This window comes from Anguilla rostrata, chromosome 18, assembly GCF_018555375.3.
Source record: "Anguilla rostrata isolate EN2019 chromosome 18, ASM1855537v3, whole genome shotgun sequence".
Lineage (NCBI taxonomy): Eukaryota > Metazoa > Chordata > Actinopteri > Anguilliformes > Anguillidae > Anguilla > Anguilla rostrata.
This window is the reverse complement of record NC_057950.1, coordinates 7856366-7875855: the sequence shown is the minus strand read 5'-3', so window position 1 is coordinate 7875855 and position 19490 is coordinate 7856366. Positions and strand designations below refer to the sequence as shown.

At 52.2% G+C, this 19490-nt stretch overlaps 1 protein-coding gene across 5 annotated transcripts in view; it reads right to left on the bottom strand.

Moving 5' to 3' along the window:
* Positions 1-19490, bottom strand: part of LOC135245297 (girdin-like) — an 89610-nt gene that overhangs the window by 3621 nt on the left and 66499 nt on the right. For 4 of the 5 annotated variants that reach the window (XM_064318273.1, XM_064318270.1, XM_064318271.1 and 1 more), the window contains exons 14-30: positions 17385-17522; positions 15177-16226; positions 14706-14833; positions 13409-13550; positions 13001-13177; positions 12473-12634; positions 11870-12147; positions 10577-10720; positions 9863-10049; positions 8995-9140; positions 8770-8862; positions 7510-7703; positions 6415-6456; positions 4854-4931; positions 3439-3639; positions 2751-2816; positions 225-484 (exon numbers count right to left, since the gene is read on the bottom strand). In XM_064318273.1, coding sequence (XP_064174343.1) covers positions 225-484; positions 2751-2816; positions 3439-3639; positions 4854-4931; positions 6415-6456; positions 7510-7703; positions 8770-8862; positions 8995-9140; positions 9863-10049; positions 10577-10720; positions 11870-12147; positions 12473-12634; positions 13001-13177; positions 13409-13550; positions 14706-14833; positions 15177-16226; positions 17385-17522 — 3486 coding nt within the window. The remainder of the gene's footprint in view (positions 1-224; positions 485-2750; positions 2817-3438; positions 3640-4853; positions 4932-6414; positions 6457-7509; positions 7704-8769; positions 8863-8994; positions 9141-9862; positions 10050-10576; positions 10721-11869; positions 12148-12472; positions 12635-13000; positions 13178-13408; positions 13551-14705; positions 14834-15176; positions 16227-17384; positions 17523-19490) is intronic. The other variant, XM_064318272.1, reaches the window with a different exon arrangement.

The following is a 19490-nucleotide window of genomic DNA, read 5'->3' as shown; positions in this document are numbered from 1 at the left end:
TACAGTGATGCTCAGTAGCAGTGATGTTCTGTACTACAGTGATGCTCAGTTTCAGTGATGTTCTGTACTACAGTGATGCTCAGTGTCAGTGATGTTCTGTACTACAGTGATGCTCAGTAACAGTGATGTTCTGTACCACAGTGATGCTCAGTAACAGTGATGTTCTGTACTACAGTGATGCTCAGTAACAGTGATGTTCTGTACTACAGTGCTGCTGCGGTCACCTCCACTGGGTCCTTGTTCTCCCGCAGAAATTGCTGCAGGGACAGCACCTCGCTCCCAGGCGAGGAGGCTGTGCCCTGGGCGTGCGGGACGGGGGGCTCCAGGCTCCTGCGGAAGATTTGGGGGCTCTGGCGGGACGATCTGTGGGAGGGGGGCTGCTGGACGGGGCTGCTGCTGCTGGACCAGGCCTCATTATCCAGACTGAGACTGAACTCCCCACTGCTCTCACTGTGGGGCCGACTGTGGCTGCCATTCACTGTGCCTGTACAGAGAGAGAGAGAGACAGGGGGGAGAGAGAGACAAAAAGAGACAGAGAGAAAGAGGGAGAGAGAGAGCGAGGGGGGAAAGATGGAAAAAGAGAGGGGAGAGAGAGAAACAGAGAGAAAACATTTTTTTAAATGAAGCCTATAAATTGCTAAAGTAGGACCAGGCCCCGCATTTTTTTCAGGCCTGTTGGGGGCGCTCCTGATCTCAGCAGGCAGAACCACATTTGCTTGGTTTTTTTCGTCCTTCTCTCTTGTTCCCGCATTTATCCGCGAGGCGACAGGAGGTTCTGACAGCCAGACAGAGGCTTTTTTTGGGGGATGGGGGGTGGGGGGCCTAAAACGCCTGACAGGGACAGCTCAGACTGGGCAGACCGGCTGCTGGGTGTGTGGGGGGGCCTTGATAAACCATCTGTTTTTAGGCATCGCGGCTGTGCCACCTTGTGCACACGCCCAGGGCGGGGGGGGGGTTAGGGGAGAGACTGTGAACCAGACACTAAACTGGACTGCAACGCCAGACAGAGAACCACATACACGGGGACGAACACACTCAGCTTTTTTCTCTGAGCTGTGGGGGCCATTTTAGGCCCGGTGGTCCTGAAGAAACAAGCCCACCCAACCAATCGGTGCTGAAAGAATGCACTGCTCATTACAATAATCATGAATTTTTAATAGGACTGCGCAGACAGAGAGGGCTCTGGAATGTGAAAGCTGGAGTCAGGGAGCTTTACTGCCATCTGCTAATCTGCTCATTAACATGCTCAGCCCCGCCCACAGAGGAACCACCGCGTAACTGAGTCAGTGACTGTTAACGGCAAAACCCAATGACCTGATCACTGAGGAGGAGAGCGCAGCATCACTGAGCGGCCATTCTGCCCTCTCACACACACCAACATTATGCCCAGCAGTGTGAGGGTGTGTGTGTGTGTGTGTGTGTGTGTGTGTGTGTGTGTGTGCGTAAAGAGACACATTCAAGAGGCCACAAAACAGCAGTCACGTTTACTCCCTTTCACAGATTTTCCAATTCCAGCAAACGGTCTGTGTGAAAAAGGGCGTACACACCAGCAATCCAATGCAGACTGAGCGGAGGGAGGGAGGAAGTGAGGGAGGAAGGAAGAGAGAGAGAGATCAAGCAGCGAGAGACGGAGGAAGAGAGAGACAAGGAGAGAGGGAGGGAGAGAGAGCAGATGGAGAGAAGGACGGAGAGATAGACAGAGAGAGAGAGGGAAAGGGGAAGTGTCCAGGCAGGGCAGCCTAAGCGACTGAGTTGTGCAGTGAGCAGGGGGAGCTATGGTTGCTATAGCTACTGCTGGTCTTACTACTGTGCAGGCTGGTGGGTCTGGAGACTGGAGGAGGAGGGATGAGAGGAGGAGGAGGTAGAGAGGAGAGCAGGGAAGAGAAGGAGAGGGGAGGACAGAGAGAATAGAGGGAAAGCCACAGCAGATGGAGGCACCGCTGCGCATGCTGTCCCACACAGAGAGAGAGAGAGAGAGAGAGAGAGGGAGGGAGAGAGAAAGACTGTGCAATATACAGCAGCTCTGCCAGGGACACACTCGCACAAGGGCAATTTGGGGAGGGGGAGGGGCAGGGGCAGTTTGGGGAGGAGGAGGGGCAGTTTGGGGAGGGGCACAGAGCTCCTGCAGATCTGAGCCAACCCCTACCTACTCATTAATTCTCAGGCAGTTACTGGGAATTTTATATCTTTGTCTTCATGAAAGCCCATTTAAGGACGGGTGTTGACAATTAGCGTTAGCACTACAGGGAGCAATGCAAAGCATCTGATGATACTTTCTTCAATATGTCCCTGTGTTTGTATCCGTCCCTGTAAAATAACTAATGAGTATGCCTTTAATGTAAAAATGTAGCTGGAACTTACATATGGATGCAAGGGTATCTGTACAGTAAAGTTCATTTGCTATTACATTCGAAAACATTCTTGTAATTGTGTGAATATCATATCACATCACATTAGTGAACAGCTGCGCTGAGCTACGACTGCATTTCTAATCCACAGACCGCACCGTGCCTGAGATAAAATGGCCGTAATAAATCCTGTCTCCGGACCGAATGTGTGAGGGAACGCGTTGCGCTCTGACACGCGTGGAGCCGCCTCGGGCGCTGAGTTATTGCGGGCTCAACAGGAGCTGAGAAGCGTGCTGACGCGGGCGCTCCACGGCTGTTAGCGGACGCGCAGCTGTTTCCGATTATCGCGCGTGCGACGGGGACAGGCCCCCGTTTCCCAGCATGCTCGGGCTCCCGCCTCACCTTGACTCCTCGGCCCGTTGATGCTGTCCGATGAGGTTGGGGCGACGTCCTCGCTGGACGCGTTGTCTGGGAGACGGAAAATGACAGGACGCGTTACCGTCAGCGCTAATGCGGTCAGACGGGGTGAAATGGCCTGTGACAAACGGGCAGGCTGCTGGAAGCCCCGCCCCCTCAAGCACTGACGAGAGGGGGGGCTCACACACACAGAGGAAGCTAATCAGCCATACCACCCTGCATCCTTCTCATGGCTAACTGCTGAAGCTAAGCAGCCATAACACCCAGTACCCTTGAACAGGAGACCTCCTGAGAAAACTCACTCAAGTTTTTTATACGCCAAGTTCTAGTGAAAACTGATACTTTTCTCCACTTGCAGATGAACTAGATGAATGAAGATGAACGTTAAAAGGTTTTTTTTTTAAAAAACCTGTTGTCTAGACGGCCTACCTGCCCGGCCCCGCCTCTGAAACACACTTGTCTGACAGAGCTACACCTCATCACCTCACTGAGTGGGCGGGGCAGCACCAATGACGCATCACACAGAATTTTCCAGAACCGGAGACAGACATGCAAGAGGACCGGTGTGTTTTTTAAAACATATTATCAGTGGACCGATTAATCGACCGTCAAAACTCAGCCGTTATGGTGATGTCACCGCGGGGGCGAAAGGGGGCGGAGTCCGGGGCCCCACCTTTGGCGGCGCGCTGCTGCTGGGCGCGGTGGCGGGAGGGCAGGCGCAGGGTGGCGTAGTTGATGGCGGTGGTGGAGTAGGCCATGGAGCCCAGCTCCATGCGGGGGCCGCCCTCGGGGGCCTCCGGCCCGTCCAGGTTCTCCGAGCTGCCCGGCCACTGGGCCCCCGCCAGGGCCATGGTCTGCAGCAGGTCGTTCATGGCTGGGGGGGGTAAGAAGGAGAAGTGAGCGACTACCTGAGGTGTGCTGAGGATGGGGGGTTTCTAGAGGGATTCCACGGAAGATGCACTAAATCTACAGCGAGCCGGTATGTGGGAGACGGCAGACTCTAACACTGTGTGTGCTTCCCACCCTATCATGACATGCACAGAGTGAGATATAGTGTCAAAGTGAGAGAGAGAGAGAGAGAGAGAGAGGGTGTGACAGAGAGAGATGGGGGGAGATTTTTTTATTTACAAACACCTTTAATTAAAGGGGGGGAGAGAGATGGAGAAAGAGAAAAAGAGAAATGGAGAGAGAAAAAGAGAGAGAGGGACAGAGCTGAGAAATTGTGAAAAAGAAAAAATTGAGAAATTTTGGGAAATTGAGTCGTGAGACAGAATGAAAAAGCCATTAACCTGGCAGCTGAGTATGAGTCATCCTGCCACAGCCAATAAAAACAGAGCAGACTGTGTGCGCAGTGTCACTTTCTGAGAGTGTGAAGTTTACAGTGCTTTAGTGAACACGATTTTGAGAGAGTGAAGAAGAAAGAGAGAGGAGACAGCACATGCAAGAAAAAGAGACAGAAAGACAGAAAGCAAGCATTTCAGCTCCAACACCATTTCGGCTCTCGCTGGTGGACAGTTGCAAAGCCATGCTGTTTGCGAGCCTCGAGCGAACAGCAGAGAAGGGGACAGGGTGTGAGGTGGAGGGTACGGGCGAGGGTGGGGGGAAGGTTGGGTTGAGGGTTGGGGGGGTGTGGGTGTGAGGTGTGGGGTGTAGGTGTGGGTGGGGTAGGGTGAGGTGGGGGAAGGTACAGGGGTGATGGGGTGCTCAGCTTGTGCCGCAGGCAGTAATGAGGTCAGAGATAGAGCAGGCTACACATCCAGGGAACTCCACCTCAGTGAACATCACCATTCTATCTCTCACTAGCAATCAGACCACAGCAGTAACAAACATATCAAACAGCGCCCCTGCAAACCACCAAACCAAAACAAGCACAAAACCGATAGCAAATCAGAAATCACTGTTTCTTTGACTTCCGAACAGGTGTGCAGCACAGTGACATGCCCAGGCTCAGCGATTAACAGCGATTAGCATAATGTCCACCATGCGGGTGGAGTCACACAGAGAAGCAGCAGAAGGGGGCGTGGCAGAAGCAGAGGGGGTGGAGACAGACAGAGAGGGGCGGGGCCGGCGGGGACCCAGGGCTCTTACACATGGAGCGGCGGTAGGCTGCCTTCACTTTGTCCTTCTCCTTGGACCTGTTCCTCATAAAGGGCAACCGTTTCAGGGCTTTACGGGCGGGGCAGGAGGAGGGCGCACGAGGGGTCGGGCAATGGAGAGAGAGAGAGAGAGAGAGGAGGCAAGGAGAGAACAGAGGGGCGTTAACACAACACTTAGGACTGGGAGGAGATCCCACAGCGCCACCCTGGAGGCTGGGAGGAACAGCAGGACTACACACACACATGTAAACACACACGCCAACATACACACACAGGCCTACGCATGCACACACACACACGCACGCACACACACATTGCGCTGTCACGTAAATACATGCACACAAACACACCCAGTCTCTTATACAAATGTATGCGCACACACACATACACACACACACACTGTGGAGTGTCTGTGGGATGGCTGTGAGGTGTGGGACAGGCTGTTGGTTGAGTGGGGTCAGGACGCATGGCACACACACACACACACACACACACACACACACACACACACACACACACACACACAAGCGCTTGCTGGCGCGTATTAAACGGTGCAACCGAAGCGCGTTTCCAAGGGAACGGCGCTCCTGGGCCAGCGAGGGTGACATCACAGGGGCAGAACAGCTTTTGGGGTTCACGCTTTGGGACAGGCCACTGGAAGGGACGGGGGTTCATGGGGCCAGCACACAGACCGTTTTAAACCCTCTGGACCCTCGCCCGGGTTGGTTCCTCATTTCTCAATCTTTGTAAAAAGCAGGCTGTTCTTCCCGGTGCCTCTGTGCACTGGGTGTTTACGCAGGCCTCCAGGGTCGCCATCGATTTCCGATTCGACCGCAGAATGCCGCGTGCAGCGCATGTCCGACATACCGATTAATTACGAAGCCAGCGCCCTCGTTAATCTCTTCATTAATCTGAGCCGTTATCGAGCCGCTACTTTAACCCAGGGAACCGCACGCTCGATGAACTGCGCTGTTTAACGTCACGAAAAACAATGCACACGCTTCACTCGCAGGGCAGAAAGCCTCTATTCCCAAACCAGGCCGTCTCAGATGATTCCTAATTCAATTTGGCCACTTCATTTGGCTCACATTACACAGCTCGCTGCAAGAGGGGGCAAAAGGGGAACCGATTAAATTATGCGATTAGAAGAAAACAGGCAAATGAAAAGCAACATGGATTCCACTGAGCTCCACATTTACTCAGAGAGCACAGCTGTGGAACTGAGCAGCCTGGTGTAAGACTGTCTGTAGAGTAGTCCTGATGTAAGACTGTACGTAGAGTAGCTCTGGTATAAGCCTATACAGAGTAGCCCTGGTGTAAGACCGTATGTAAAGTAGTCCTGGTGTTAGACTGTATGTAGAGTAGTCCTGGTGTAAGCCTGTACAGAGTAGCCCCGGTGTAAGACTGTACGTAGAGTAGACCAGTAGTAAGATAGGTCCATTGTCAGTCATGTCAACGCGAGAAGCGCACTGCACCCTTTAATACAGACACACAGACAGGCTGATGAGTCATGAAGCCACGCCCACGCCCACTCCCTCCGCCCCTCGTCATACCGTTAGAGGGGCACTGCAATTGGATGTACTTCTCTCTCTTCCCTTCCAAACGGAGAGAAAAAGAAGCACAGAGCGCGTTAGGAGGAGAGAGAAGAGAAACACCGTCCTATGTCCTCTAGCAAACGGTCTGCAGTGCTCGGTGAGCTCTTCCTGTCTGTCTGACTGACTGTCTGTCTATGTCTGTCTGTCTGTGGTGGTGGGGTGAAAGGGGGTGTTGCCCACAAGCAGGTGGGTGGGCTTTATTTTCCTGTCCTGTTGTGGTGACAGCTATGGGAGGAGCTGTGCGAATGAGGGGCCAGTCTATTGATAGGGACAGTGGGAGGAGTCTGGGAATAAGGGGCGGTCCTTATCTGGCTTGCCTGTAGGTGACAATGAGGAGTGAAACTGACTGACTGTGAGCACAGGGGACATGCCCATCTGTCAGCCCCATGGGGGGGGGTTTGTGTACATGTGCATGTCCAGTATGTGTAGCGTGTGTGTATAGAGTATGTGTGTGTAACAGCATGCGCATTGTGTGTGCACAGTATGCACGTGTGTACAGTATGTGTAGTATGTGTTGTGTATGTGTAGTGTGTGCAGTGTGTGTGTAGTGTTTGTGTAGCCTGCATGTATAATACAATATACACTATGAGTGTGTGTGTGTAACAGCATGCGCAGTGTGTAATGCATAAGTAGTGTGTGTGTAGTGTTTGTGTAGCCTGTGTGTATAATGCAGTGTGTAATGCGTAAGTAGTGTGTGTGTAACAGCGCGCGCAGTGTGTAATGTATAAGTAGTGTGTCACAGTGAGCGCAGTGTGTAATGCGTAAGTAGTGTGCGTAACAGCGCACGCAGTGTGTAATGCATAAGTAGTGTGTGTGTAACAGCTTGCGCAGTGTGTAATGCGTAAGTAGTGTGTGTGTAGTGTTTGTGTAGCCTGTGTGTATAATGCAGTGTGTAATGTGTAAGTAGTGTGTGTGTAACAGCGAGCGCAGTGTGTAATGTATGAGTAGTGTGTGTGTGTAACAGCGCGCGCAGTGTGTAATGTATGAGTAGTGTGTGTGTAACAGCGCGCGCAGTGTGTAATGCGTAAATACTGTGTGTGTAACAGTACTCACTGCTGCTCCTCTTGTGGCTGAGCGTGTCGTCCAGCGAGCCCATGGACGAGCTGTCCTGGCTGTCCTGGGGGGCGGGGCCCAGGAAGCCGTCGCTGGACTCGGAGCGGGGGGGCGTGAGCGTCAGCGAGCGCTGCCTCTCTCGGCTCTTCGGCTTGATCAGCTTCTTCATCTTCAGCGTGATCCAGTTCCCTCGTCTGGGGGGGGGGGGGGGCAGGCGGAAACAGGGTGACTGACAGCAACAAGCTCGCGCCCAAAGCGTCGCGTCAAAAACCGTCCACCGGAGGCGCCAACGCGCTAATCCCTCCCAATGCAGCCACACTCCCGTCCACCGCTAACTTAAGACCACGTATTGATAATGAGACAGCCCCACCCTTGACCATGAGTGTGTCCCTTTACCCTGTATTACGCAGGGAGGACCAAGCGGTCTATGAGAGCCCCAATGTGCAGGCTTGAGAATGAGAAGTGTGACTGAATCCCTGCTGAAGCCAGGAAGTGGCTGCCGAAAAGCAGGAAGCACTGGCACAGTACGCACAAGCTCACCCGCCATCACCGCAGCTGTGGGCATGTGACATGTGACACTGTGTCCTAGCCCAGGAGCTCCCACATCTGAACGCGCTGGAGCGGGACAACACGAACGCACATCAGCGTGTGTTCAGCGTGACTCACAGAGGGACGCGTGACACGGAGACAGGCCCAAACCAAACGAGTTATAACCGCTCGTGCCGAAACAACCGCACCCCCGCTGTCACCCCCCAGATTCACGCTGTCACCCCGAATTCACACTGTCACCCCGAATTCACGCTGTCACCCCAAATTCACGCTGTCACCCCAAATTCACGCTGTCACCCCGAATTCACGCGAGCCGGTCTCCAGCTTTCACATCGAGTTCCGTCCCACAGGGAGCCCGGCGAGTCTGGCAGCTGCCAGCGCGACTCTAATTTCATTCAGACGCTCCTTAACGACCAATTAAGTCAGAGCGTGGCGTGCGCACGGTCTGCCAGATCAGTCACTGTCAGCGGCGGCAGCAGCCGCCTCGCACAAACACTCTGAGTCCTGATCGGTGAGGGCGGGAGAGGCTACAGGCTCTGCTCCCAACACACAGAATGAACACAAGTAACATGCACAGGGGGCTTTCAGATGTCCTTCGTTTTAAAAATGAAAATTTTAAATTGTAAGAACATGCTTGGGGGCGTTCATAACAAGGCTATATTACCTGCGCTGGGGGAGGGGTCAGTGTGAGCGATGCGAACGTGCGCGTACCTGCGTGGGGGGGAGGGGTCGTAGAACTTGTACTGGTCCATGATCTTCTCCTCCAGCTTCTCCTTCTGCCTCCTCAGCTCGTTCAGTTTGTCTCTGAAAGGAGGCGAAGGGTCAAAGGTCACCCCGGGGGCTGCTGGGAGCCAAAATGGTGCTTTACTGTCTCTGTACAGTATGTGTATATATGTATGTGTGTGTGTGTGTGTATTGCAACTGTAAGTCACACACATGTACTGTCTCTGCTCCACGTGGAACAGGTCCTTGCTCTCCATGGTCTGCTCCAGCAGGGTCCGATTCTGCAGCATCAGGGTCTGGATCTGGTCCAGCAGGTGCCGGTTCTCCTCCTCCAGGTTCCCCTTCAGCTGGCTCAGGAGCTGCACACACAGAAAGAGAGCCTTAACGCAGAGAGCCTTAACACACTGCACGTACACACACACCTCACTGAACACACTCACACTGCACTCAGGAGCTGTGCAGAGAGAGAGCCTTAACACACACCACACACACATACACCTCACTGTGCTCAGGAGCTGCACACACAGAAAGAGAGCCTTAACACACTGCACACACACACCTCACTGTGCTCAGGAGATGTACACACAGAAAGAGAGCCTTAACACACTGCACACACACACCTCACTGTGCTCAGGAGCTGTACACACGGAGAGAGACCTAACACAGAGGGCCTTAACAAAGGGCACACACACACCTCACTGTGCTCAAGAGCTGCACACACAGACAGCCTTAACACAGAGAGCCTTAATACACTGCGCACACACATCTCACTGCACACACCACACAGTAAGTAGACCACACTATGCAGGGTAAAGCTAAGAGTGGTCTATCTCCACTGTCCCAGCACTGATTCCACAGAGTCAGACACAGAAGTTCTGTTTCCACAGTGCTGTGCTTGCTAACGCCCCTTATTGAATTTTTTGAAGGTGCATCCAATTAGAGTGTGCCTGGTGAGTCGCTGGCATAGGATCTGTGATCCTGTTCAGCCTGAGGGGCAGTAACAGCTTTCTGCAGTACTCATGCTGGTTGAACTGTCAGAGGTGTTTGTGTGCGTGTGTGTGTATGTGTGTGTCTCCTGTACCTCGCACTGATTGGTCAGCTTGGTGGAGGTGATGTCCAGCTGCTGGTACTGCTCCTTCAGCCTGGAGAACTCGGCCTCCAGGCGGGTGTGCTCCAGCCTGCTGCTGTTCAGCTGGCTCTTCAGGCTCTTGTGATCGGCCTGCAGGCCCTCGTTGTCCTTCACCAGCTGCTGGTACGTCTGGTTCAGCCTGAGCGCGAGGGGTTAAACACATTCACCCCGGCATCACACTGCAGCCCCAGCCACACCCACACGGGTCTTACACCATTCAAGTATAAAATGGGAATGCGCCTCCTGGTTTCTACCAGCAGGTGGCACTGTAGAGCCACCCTGAAACAGCACATTGTGCATCTTATTATCATATTTTCATATAAGGTCAAAACTGTTATTTGATTGTCCTTCTGACTGTTAATGACCTATGGCCTACAGCCTGTTACTACAAATCTGTTGGGGTTGGAGTGATGGTAGATCTCCAAGAACAGGAGTGGGCAGACCTGGTCTATAGGTTGGTTGATGCCTGCTAACAAGGTTCTGTACTGGTTCTGCTCTGGTTCTTCTCTGGTTCTGCACTGGTTCTGCTCTGGTTCTGCACTGGTTCTGCTCTGGTTCTGTACTGGTTCTGCTCTGGTTCTGCACTGGTTCTGCGCTGGTTCTGCACTGGTTCTGCTCTGGTTCTGCACTGGCTCTGCACTGGTTCTGCACTGGTTCTGCTCTTACTTGTCATTCTCCTCCTTCAGTTTGTGGAGCTCTTTGGCGGTGGCCTCGTGGTTCTTGCTTTCCAGAAGCATCTTCTCCTGCTCGGCCTTCAGAGCCTTCTCCAGGTCCTCCAGCTGGGCCTTCTGCTGGAGCAGCTGGTTGTACCTGCAACCGTCAACAAGCAACACCGTAACTACAGTGCACCAGCAGTACCGTTTTATCAGCTACAGAGTACCACACCTTACTGTACCGTACCCGATTACATTTTTGTACTGGACAGACAGGGATGAGATTAGCAACGATATGTGTAACTGTGGGTAGGATAGCCAAAAAGCAAATTTGGCCGGAGTACAGATTACCTGATAATACTGTACCTACATCCACCAGAGTGACATACAGTAATGTAAAATACCGCTACTTCAGTCACTGACACTGGGGACTAATATCCTGAGGGAGCATATTAAGATAACATTAAACCATACAGGGTCCACAAAACAGTATTTTACATAACTGCGTGATATACACAAAACATCCACTGAACTTCCTGTCTTCTTAAACGACAGTTATGAGTGTGTTATCAGCAGTATTTTCAGGCTCCATTTTCAGACAATGCGTTGCTTTCAGGATCATGCAGATGGACAAGCGGCTGCTTATTGTTCCCTTGGCAACACGCCACAGAACAATGGGGGTCATGTAGCTGTGGTGTAACACCACACACCTTTTTGTTAACTGGAGTGTTTGTGGTTGTGCAGTCTATAGCAGCGCACTAATGCCATCTAACGTGACAGCAGCAGGCCAGAGTCTGACCACTTCCGTCTCATCAGATAAGGCAAGAAGCATTAGGCAGGACTCAACGCAAGTGCACCTTGGAAAAAAAGGATGTGAGAGCACTGTGAGAAGGTTGTGTAGGGGTTGTGAAAGCATTGTGATAACGTGCAGAGGTTGTGGGAGTGTTGTGAGTGTTGTGAGAACGTTGTGAAAAGATTGTGAGTGCACTTTGAGAAGGTTGTGAGAGTGTTGTGAGAAGATTTGTGTAGAGGTTGTGTAGAGGTTGAGTGTGTTGTGAGAGCGTTGTGAGAAGGTTGTGAGAAGGTTGTGTCGAGGCTGTGAGAGTGTTCTGATAAGGCTGTGTAGAGGTTGTGACAGTGTTGTGATAAGGCTGTGAGAGCGTTATGAAAAGGTTGTGTAGAGGTTGTGAGAGTGTTGTGAGAAGGTTGTGAGAGTGTTGTGAGAAGGTTGTATAGAGGTTGTGAGAGTGTTGTGAGAAGGTTGTATAGAGGTTGTGAGAGCATTGTAAGGCCACTCCAGGCTCACCGGTCCTCCAGCTCGCGGTGCTCCAGCTCCAGGCTCTTGTGCGCGGCCTTGAGGCCGCCGTGCTTGCTGATGAGCGCCTCGTACTCGGCGGCCTGGCGCTCGTGCAGCGCCGCCAGCTTCTCGTGGTCGCGCAGCAGCAGCTCGTGGGCGGAGCGCAGGTCCTCCCGCTCCCGCAGCGCCCCCTCCCGCTCACTCTCGGCGCTGCACTGCTGGCTCTGCAGCTGCGCGTTCTGCGCCAGCAGGGCGGCGCTCTGCGAGTTCAGGGTGGAGTTCTCCACCTGCGGGAGGGAGCACAACCGGGACTGACACACCTGAGGAGACTGACCAATCGACTGTCGTCCTACGGCTGAGTTCCTCTACGGCAGTGGTTGGGTTTTTTAAATTTATTTTTTACTGCAAATCCCGCTGCCCAACCCACTATTTTAAGACTTGATTCACGTCACTCCCTACTGAAAGCACATATATGAAATGCAATGAATGCATTCTTACAGTAAGTAACTGAAATTACAAACAGTCATTAAAATGCATGCAAATGTTCAGTCCTGAAGTTTGCATATTTGGAAATGATTTAGACGCCTAAAGGTCTGCAGTCAGCAGACTCACCTGCAGCTTGGCGTTCTGCGTCTGCAGGGTGGTGTTGTTCTCCTGCAGGGAGGCGGTCTGCCGCTGCAGAGCCAGGATCTGCTCCTGCAGGTTTGCGCTCTGCGTGTCCAGCTGCTTCAGCTGCGTGCGCAGCGCCTGCTTCTCCGCCTGCAGCGTGGCGTTCTGCGCAGCCGCACACGAGCACCAGCGTGAATGGGGAGCGAGGAACACGATGCATTTGCTCTGAATGCATGAGGCCATTCTGACTATTTTCAGCTTTAAGTGAATAAGGGCTAAAAGTATATAACACACTGTTATAATGTGCTATAATGTCTTACAGTGTGTTATAATGTGTCATAGTGTGATGTACATTGCAGCTGCACTCACTCTGTAAATGTATAACATACTATAACTACAATGTGTTATAGTGCGTTATAATGCGTCAGTGTGCTTTACAGTGTGGCTGTACTATCTTCAGTAAGTATTTAACGCAGTGTTATAATGCATTATAATGTGTCACAGTGCACTGTACTGTGCGGTTGTACTCACGTTCCTCTCCACCTCGATGAGCCGGTCCTTGACCTTCAGTAACTCCCTTGTGGCCTCCTGGCTCTCTTTCTCCCACCTGCTGGCCACCTGCACCTCCTCCCCTGCCCTCGGGGGGGAGCTCTGCACCATTCGCTCCTCCTCCTCCCTCTGCCGCAGGGCCTCGTAGTTCTTCTTCACCTGCAAGGGGTCAAAGGTCAGCCCGGGGCCTGCTCCCCGACCCTCAAACTCACACACCCACGCTGTGGCCCGGGGGGATTCTGATGAAAAAGCCTATGCTTCTCAGCAGTGAACACACAGAAGGGGAGATCTCCATGGGCACAGACTCTTTTATGAGTGTGTGTGTGTGTGTGTGTGTGTGTGTGTACGAGTTTGTGTGAGACTGTGCTCGAGTGTGTGTATGTGACTCACAGTCTTCAACTCCTGCCGCAGCTGCTGGTTGAGGTTGGACGACTCCTCCAGCCTGGCCTCCAGGGCGGCGATCTTCTCCCCCTTGATCTCCAGGGACTTCTTCAGCGTGGACTCCAGCTTAGACTCCAGGAGCTTGTACCTGCTGTGGGGCAGGTTCACACAACAGAGCGTTTCTACCCTCATCTGATCCCGCACTATTCCCCTCTGAGCCCCCACAGAACACAGCATCGGGGCTCGTAGGAGATAAAAGGCTGCCTGTCTGAGTGAGGAGAAACCTTCCTGGAGACAAAACAATGCTGCAGAGGCAGCCGTGCTAACAGCAAAGACAGAGAAGCATTCAACTGCTTCTAAAATGATAAGAAACCGATGTATCCATTAGACAAGATGCAAGTAGCGCAATAAGTTATGTTTTAAACTAAAAATTACCTTAGTTCTTATACTGTGTATGAAAAACCTTCTGTCCACTGTAATAATTCATGCATGAAAGGGTTAAACGTTTAGGTAGAGTTGTACGGTCAGTACTTCAGTGTCTGTGGTTACGCTTTGGTTTCAGTCATGGTTTTTGTTCATTTTTCTTTTGTTTAGGTTTTGAAGTTTTTTGTTGTTGGCGTGTACTCCCCCCATGTCTTCTGTGGCATAAAAAAAATCAATAACGGAGGCGTTTTTTTTTTTTTTTTTGATGCTGCAGTCGCTGATTTGTCGAAAGCCTGTGAGATAAAACTGACACTCCCCTGCTGTCAATATCAAAGTGACTGCACACAGGCAGCCTTGGGGCTAGATAAGGCAGGGCAACAGTGTCACACATCACTGATTACACGAGCGTTCATGGGGCTCGGACACGGGAACAGTCCCCTCTTTGTTCCTGAAACCCGGGCACTAGATAGAGCTCACAGCCTTGAGTGAGGTGAACTGTAGACCTTGACTTGTGGTGACTGCATGTGTGTGTGTGTGTGTACATAATGCATGTGCTGTGCTTGTCTGTGTGGATGCATGCATGTGTGTTTGTGTGTGCATTGTGTGTGTGTGTGCGCATGTGCATTTACGTGTATTCATACATACTCCTCTCTGCGCATATTCTGTGTGTGTGTTTTTGTGTACATGCATGCATATATGCGTGTATATTTGCGCATGGATACAGGTGTGCGTGTGTGTTCGCCTGCATGTATGTGTGCACGGATGCATGTAAGCATGTGCACGTGTGCGTGAGCATGGATGTCAGAACGCATGTGCATGTGTGCAGTCGTGTGCACGTTTATGTGAGAGCACGCGTGCGTGTGCGCTCCCGTGAGCGTGTTACCTGTCGTCCGTGTTCTGCTCGTCCTGCAGCAGTCTCTCCTTGTTCAGGCCGATCTTCTCCAGCTCATGCGTCAGCTTCTCCAGATCGTTGTTCATCTGCTGAGTCCGCAGCTTCTCACTCACCAGCTCCTGCAACCCAAACGCGTCTCGCTAACACATAACCAGCTATAAAACCACTCATACAGTAACCCAGTCAAACGCGTCTGGCTAACAAACATAAACCACTCAAACAGTAACCAATCAATCATGTAACATCCAGCTACAAAACACTCTGGCTAACCACATGCTAACATACCAGCTATAAACCACTCATACAGTAACCAGTCCCTGCTCATAACAGCTCATCCTCACAGACCCGAACTAACCAGCTATAAAAACCACTCAAACAGTAACCCAGTCAAACGCATCTCGCTAACATAACCAGCTATAAACAGAAAGCTCGTCATAAGAAGAAAGCTGTGGAGGAGGCTACCTCTCGTAAGGTGAGCAGGGTCTTCTTGTCGATGGTGGCCTGCTTGAGCAGCTCCTTGTTGTCCTTCTCCAGGTCGCGGACGCGGCCGCAGGAGTCCCTGGAGACGGCGGCCTCCTTGCCCAGGGCGCGGTTCTCCTGCTCCAGGCGGGCCAGGCGGGCGTGGCTCTCGTCCAGCGAGGCGTCGCGGATCTCAGCCTGCTGCCGCAGCCGCCGGTTCTCCTTCTCCAGCTGCTTCTTGTCCTTCTCCAGCTGGGCCGTCTCCTGCTCCAGCGCCCGGCTCTCCTTCTCCAGCTGCTCCAGGCGCTTGCTGGAGACCTTCAGCTCCTCCAGGCTGCGCTGCAGGCCCTGGTTCTCCGCCTCCACCTCCCGCAGCTCGTCCTCCAGCTGCTGGATCTTGCGGCTGCTGTTCTCCAGGGCCTTCTGCAGCCGCTGGTTCTCCGTGTCCAGGCCCTGGCAGCTGGCCTCCAGCCGCTCCGTCTTCTTGGAGGAGGCGCGCAGGAGATCCAGGCTCTTCCGCAGCTGGCTCCTCTCCGCCTCCAGCTCCCGGTTCTCCTGCTCCGCCGCCCGCAGCGCCTCCCCGGACCGGCGCAGCTCCAGGTTCTCCTCCTCCAGCTGGGCGTTCTCCTTCTCCAGCGCCTCCAGCTGGAGCTCCGTGCCCCGCAGCCCGTCCAGCCTCTTCCTCAGGCGCCGCGCCTCCGCCTCCAGCTCGCCGTTGTGGCGCTCCAGGGCCTCGGCGCGGTCGCGGGCGGCGCCCAGGCCCGCCGCGCGCTTCGCCAGGCCCTCGTTCTCCCGCTCCAGCCGCCGGAGCTCCGCCTCCAGCTCCTCGGCCCGCTCGCCCGCCTCCCGCCGCTCCTCCAGCTCCCGCCGCAGCTGCTTGCGCTCGAACTCCGCCTTGCTCAGCCGCGCGCTCGTCTCCTTGACGGACTCGTGCAGGACGCGGTTCTCCTTCTCCACGTCCCGGACGCGTGCCTCCACGCTCACCTGCGAGCGCTGCCGCAGCGACGCCACCGTCTGCGTCAGGTGATCGTTCTCCTGCTCCAGGACCTTCAGCTGCAACGAGGCCAGAGACAGGGCACAGAATCAGCTGCACAGAACGGCACTGCCATTGCTCTGGAATAAACTAGTCAGACGCCAGTAACACACCAGAACATTCTTTTATAGCATTTTTAGTGCTTTTCTGTCCACATGGAACAAACAAAATGTTGTAACATTACACACACACCACACACCCACACACACACACAAACACACACACACAGGCACATACACAAAGAAACATAGTTGATGTTTATTGCTTCAAGGGAAACTGTTATTTATGTGTTTAATGTTTATTGATGCAAAGCTTTGTAAATATATTCAAATATGTCAATCCATTTTGAATTGAATTTAAATTGAGGCAGAATGAGAGAGAGAGGGTGAGAGAGTGAAAGACAAGAGACACTGAATGAGAGGGAGAGAGAGAGAGAACTCCCTTCAGGACCAGCATTCAGGTCTTATGACTCTGTTCCAAAAATAGCTAAATTGCCCCCTAATCAGATTTTAGAATGATGAACTAACTAAAGGGCAGTTTATTGACCTGCTGACATCTTACCCTTTTCATCAATTTTATCCTGTGAAACGTCACAATGACAGCCTTCTGTATCTTCATTATAAATCTGTAAATCGGGTTTTCCACTTCAGTCCCTATCTAATCTAATGATAGGTACTCAGCTCAAACAGAAATCCCTTTATATCCCAGTTAGCCACTCAAGGCACTCACAGATTTAGCTGTAACACAATTCATCACGTCTCAATAAAAGGCTTAGTTCAGCCTTGCTTTCTTCTTTCCTAAGAGGGACACTACAATAAAGCCCTCAGATCACACATCCCAAATCCCAAATATTCAAAGCATGCAGACTATGTGTTTGTACCACACAACAAAAATTTATACCAACAAAAAAAGGCGGACATTTTATTACTGTCGGTTTTGAAAGACTGCCTTCATCTTCATCAAAGTCTGTTGGCAGTGTGCATGTGTGTGTGGGTGTATAAGTGTGTGTGTGTGTAAATGTCTCTCAGAGTTCTGTGAGTGTGTCTGTGTGTGTGTGTGTGTGTGTGTGTGTGTGTGTGTGTATATATAAGTGTGTGTGTGTGTGTGTGTATATATATGTGTGTGTGTGTGTGTGTATATATAAGCGTGCGTGTGTGTGTATATATATTTGTGTGTACCTGTCGCTCAGAGTTCTCGCGCAGTGTCTCCAGTGTTTTCTCCAGCTGGGCTTTCTCCTTCATCAGGTCAGCGCTGAGGCTCTCCGAGCTGTGCAGACCCTGCCTGTCTGCGCGCAGCTCGGCCTGCAGCTGCTCCAGCTGCGCACACACATGGGGGTGGGGGGGTGTGGTGTGAAGTGCATTGCAGTAGGGCCCACTGAACCAGTCAGCATGGCCCCAGCCCCCCCACACTGAGCCCTGCCACATGCTCTCAGTAACCCGGCTTCACGTTTATCTTAAAAAATTCCAAATTGCTAAAATATTTCAAAAATATGATTCATTGTATTTTTTGTTGCACGTCCCTTGAAGCGTCCCACTCAGTATAGTAGAATATATGGTTCTTGAGATTGAGACTCATGTCCTCTACAGGGGTGAATTGCTAGGTGCAGGAGGATAATAGCATGTTAGCTACGTCCCCGTTTCCTGTGAACTGGAAGCTGGGGGAGGGGGGGGGGAGGGGGCAGGGGGCAGAGCCCCATCTGTACAGAGCCCGGAACAGGCAGTCTGCCAGACCAGTGAGCAGGCCCCCAGCCAGGCCCAATCCATTAGCACCCATTTCACTGAGGCTGATTAAAGGGGAGGAGTCCAGATGTGGGCGGGGCTGAGTTAATTAGCATATCACTGCTGCTCTTGGGCTGGCTGCCACGCCCGCTGCATCCGCAGCGCGTGCTGCCTGCTGCGTGTGCAGACTGCAGGTGCACGCCTAGCGCTGCGACTGTCTTCCTCGTGTTCAGAGTCACAGACCAACACGCAGAAACGCAAATGCTCACGAGCACGCACGCGCACACACACACACACAGCACAGACACACAACACCACGAGCGACACACCACGACAGCACACACACTCCAAACACAACACACACAAACATGCGCACAACACACAACACAACACGAGGCACACACCACATACACACACACACACAGCATGCGCACACACACACACACACACACACACACACAACATGCGGGCACGAACACACACACACACGTAGGCACACACACACACACACACCACACAGGCACGCGCACACACACACACACACAGGCACACAGGCACGCACACGCACACACACACACACAGCAGTAGCTAATAAACTGCAATATTGGAGGCAGGCAGCCGGATAGCAGAAATACGCTTTTATCAATCTACCCCTCGCTAAGCGGCTTATGACCGCACCTCGTCCGGGCGGCGGCTCCATTTCTCAGCCTCAGTCTCAGCAGAATGTGCCCGACGAGGAGCCGCAGAGCTTTGTGTGGGGAGCGCCATCGCCGCCGCCGCCGCCGCCGCCGCGCAGCAGTGGGTAAATCAGCCTCCTTCAATTGCAGAAGCTAATCTCTGCTTTGTGCGAGGCATGGCCTGTTCTGTGCCCTGCCTCCTCTCTTAAGCGCAGTGGAAGCTTATGAACTAAAAATAAGCGCGTGCCAGCAAGAGAAGAGAGAGGATACAAAACACACTCAGAAAAATTACCTCCTACCTCTCTCCCAATTGTATTTTTTCCGGGTTTTCTTTCATCTTTGTATTTTTCTAAAACACTATAAATATCACCCGGCTACTTTGTATTAGACTGACGATCCTTTGGTGGCTTTAATCTCTGAAGATAAAAACGCCTGGAATGTGAAAAATTACCTTTGACGGAGTTATCGACTTTTGCGGATCTGTCCCAGACAGATTCTGGTGATTTTTTAACAACCCTCCAGAACTGCAACACTAAATACACCCACCTAATAGATTTAATTCATCTTTTTTCCATCACCTCCAATGTCTCCCCACCAATAACGAGCTCGGGGTGTGCAGTTTGGGGAATAAGAGTGACAGCACAGCACTGGCGGTGGCTTCTCCTCCGCGAGCTTCCTGCCTTATCAGCTTCCTATCTGACTGAAGCTGACAAACACGCTGAAAATGGCCCAAGAGTCAACCCCCAGTTTTCTCCGGGTTCCCAAGAGAACGACCAAAGTCTTTTAAATCTACTAACAATGTTCCTTTTGTCTCCTGTACAATCTGTAAGACATTTTAATTTAGTTTTTTTTAATAATAGAAGAATAGATTCTAAATAATTGATTGCTG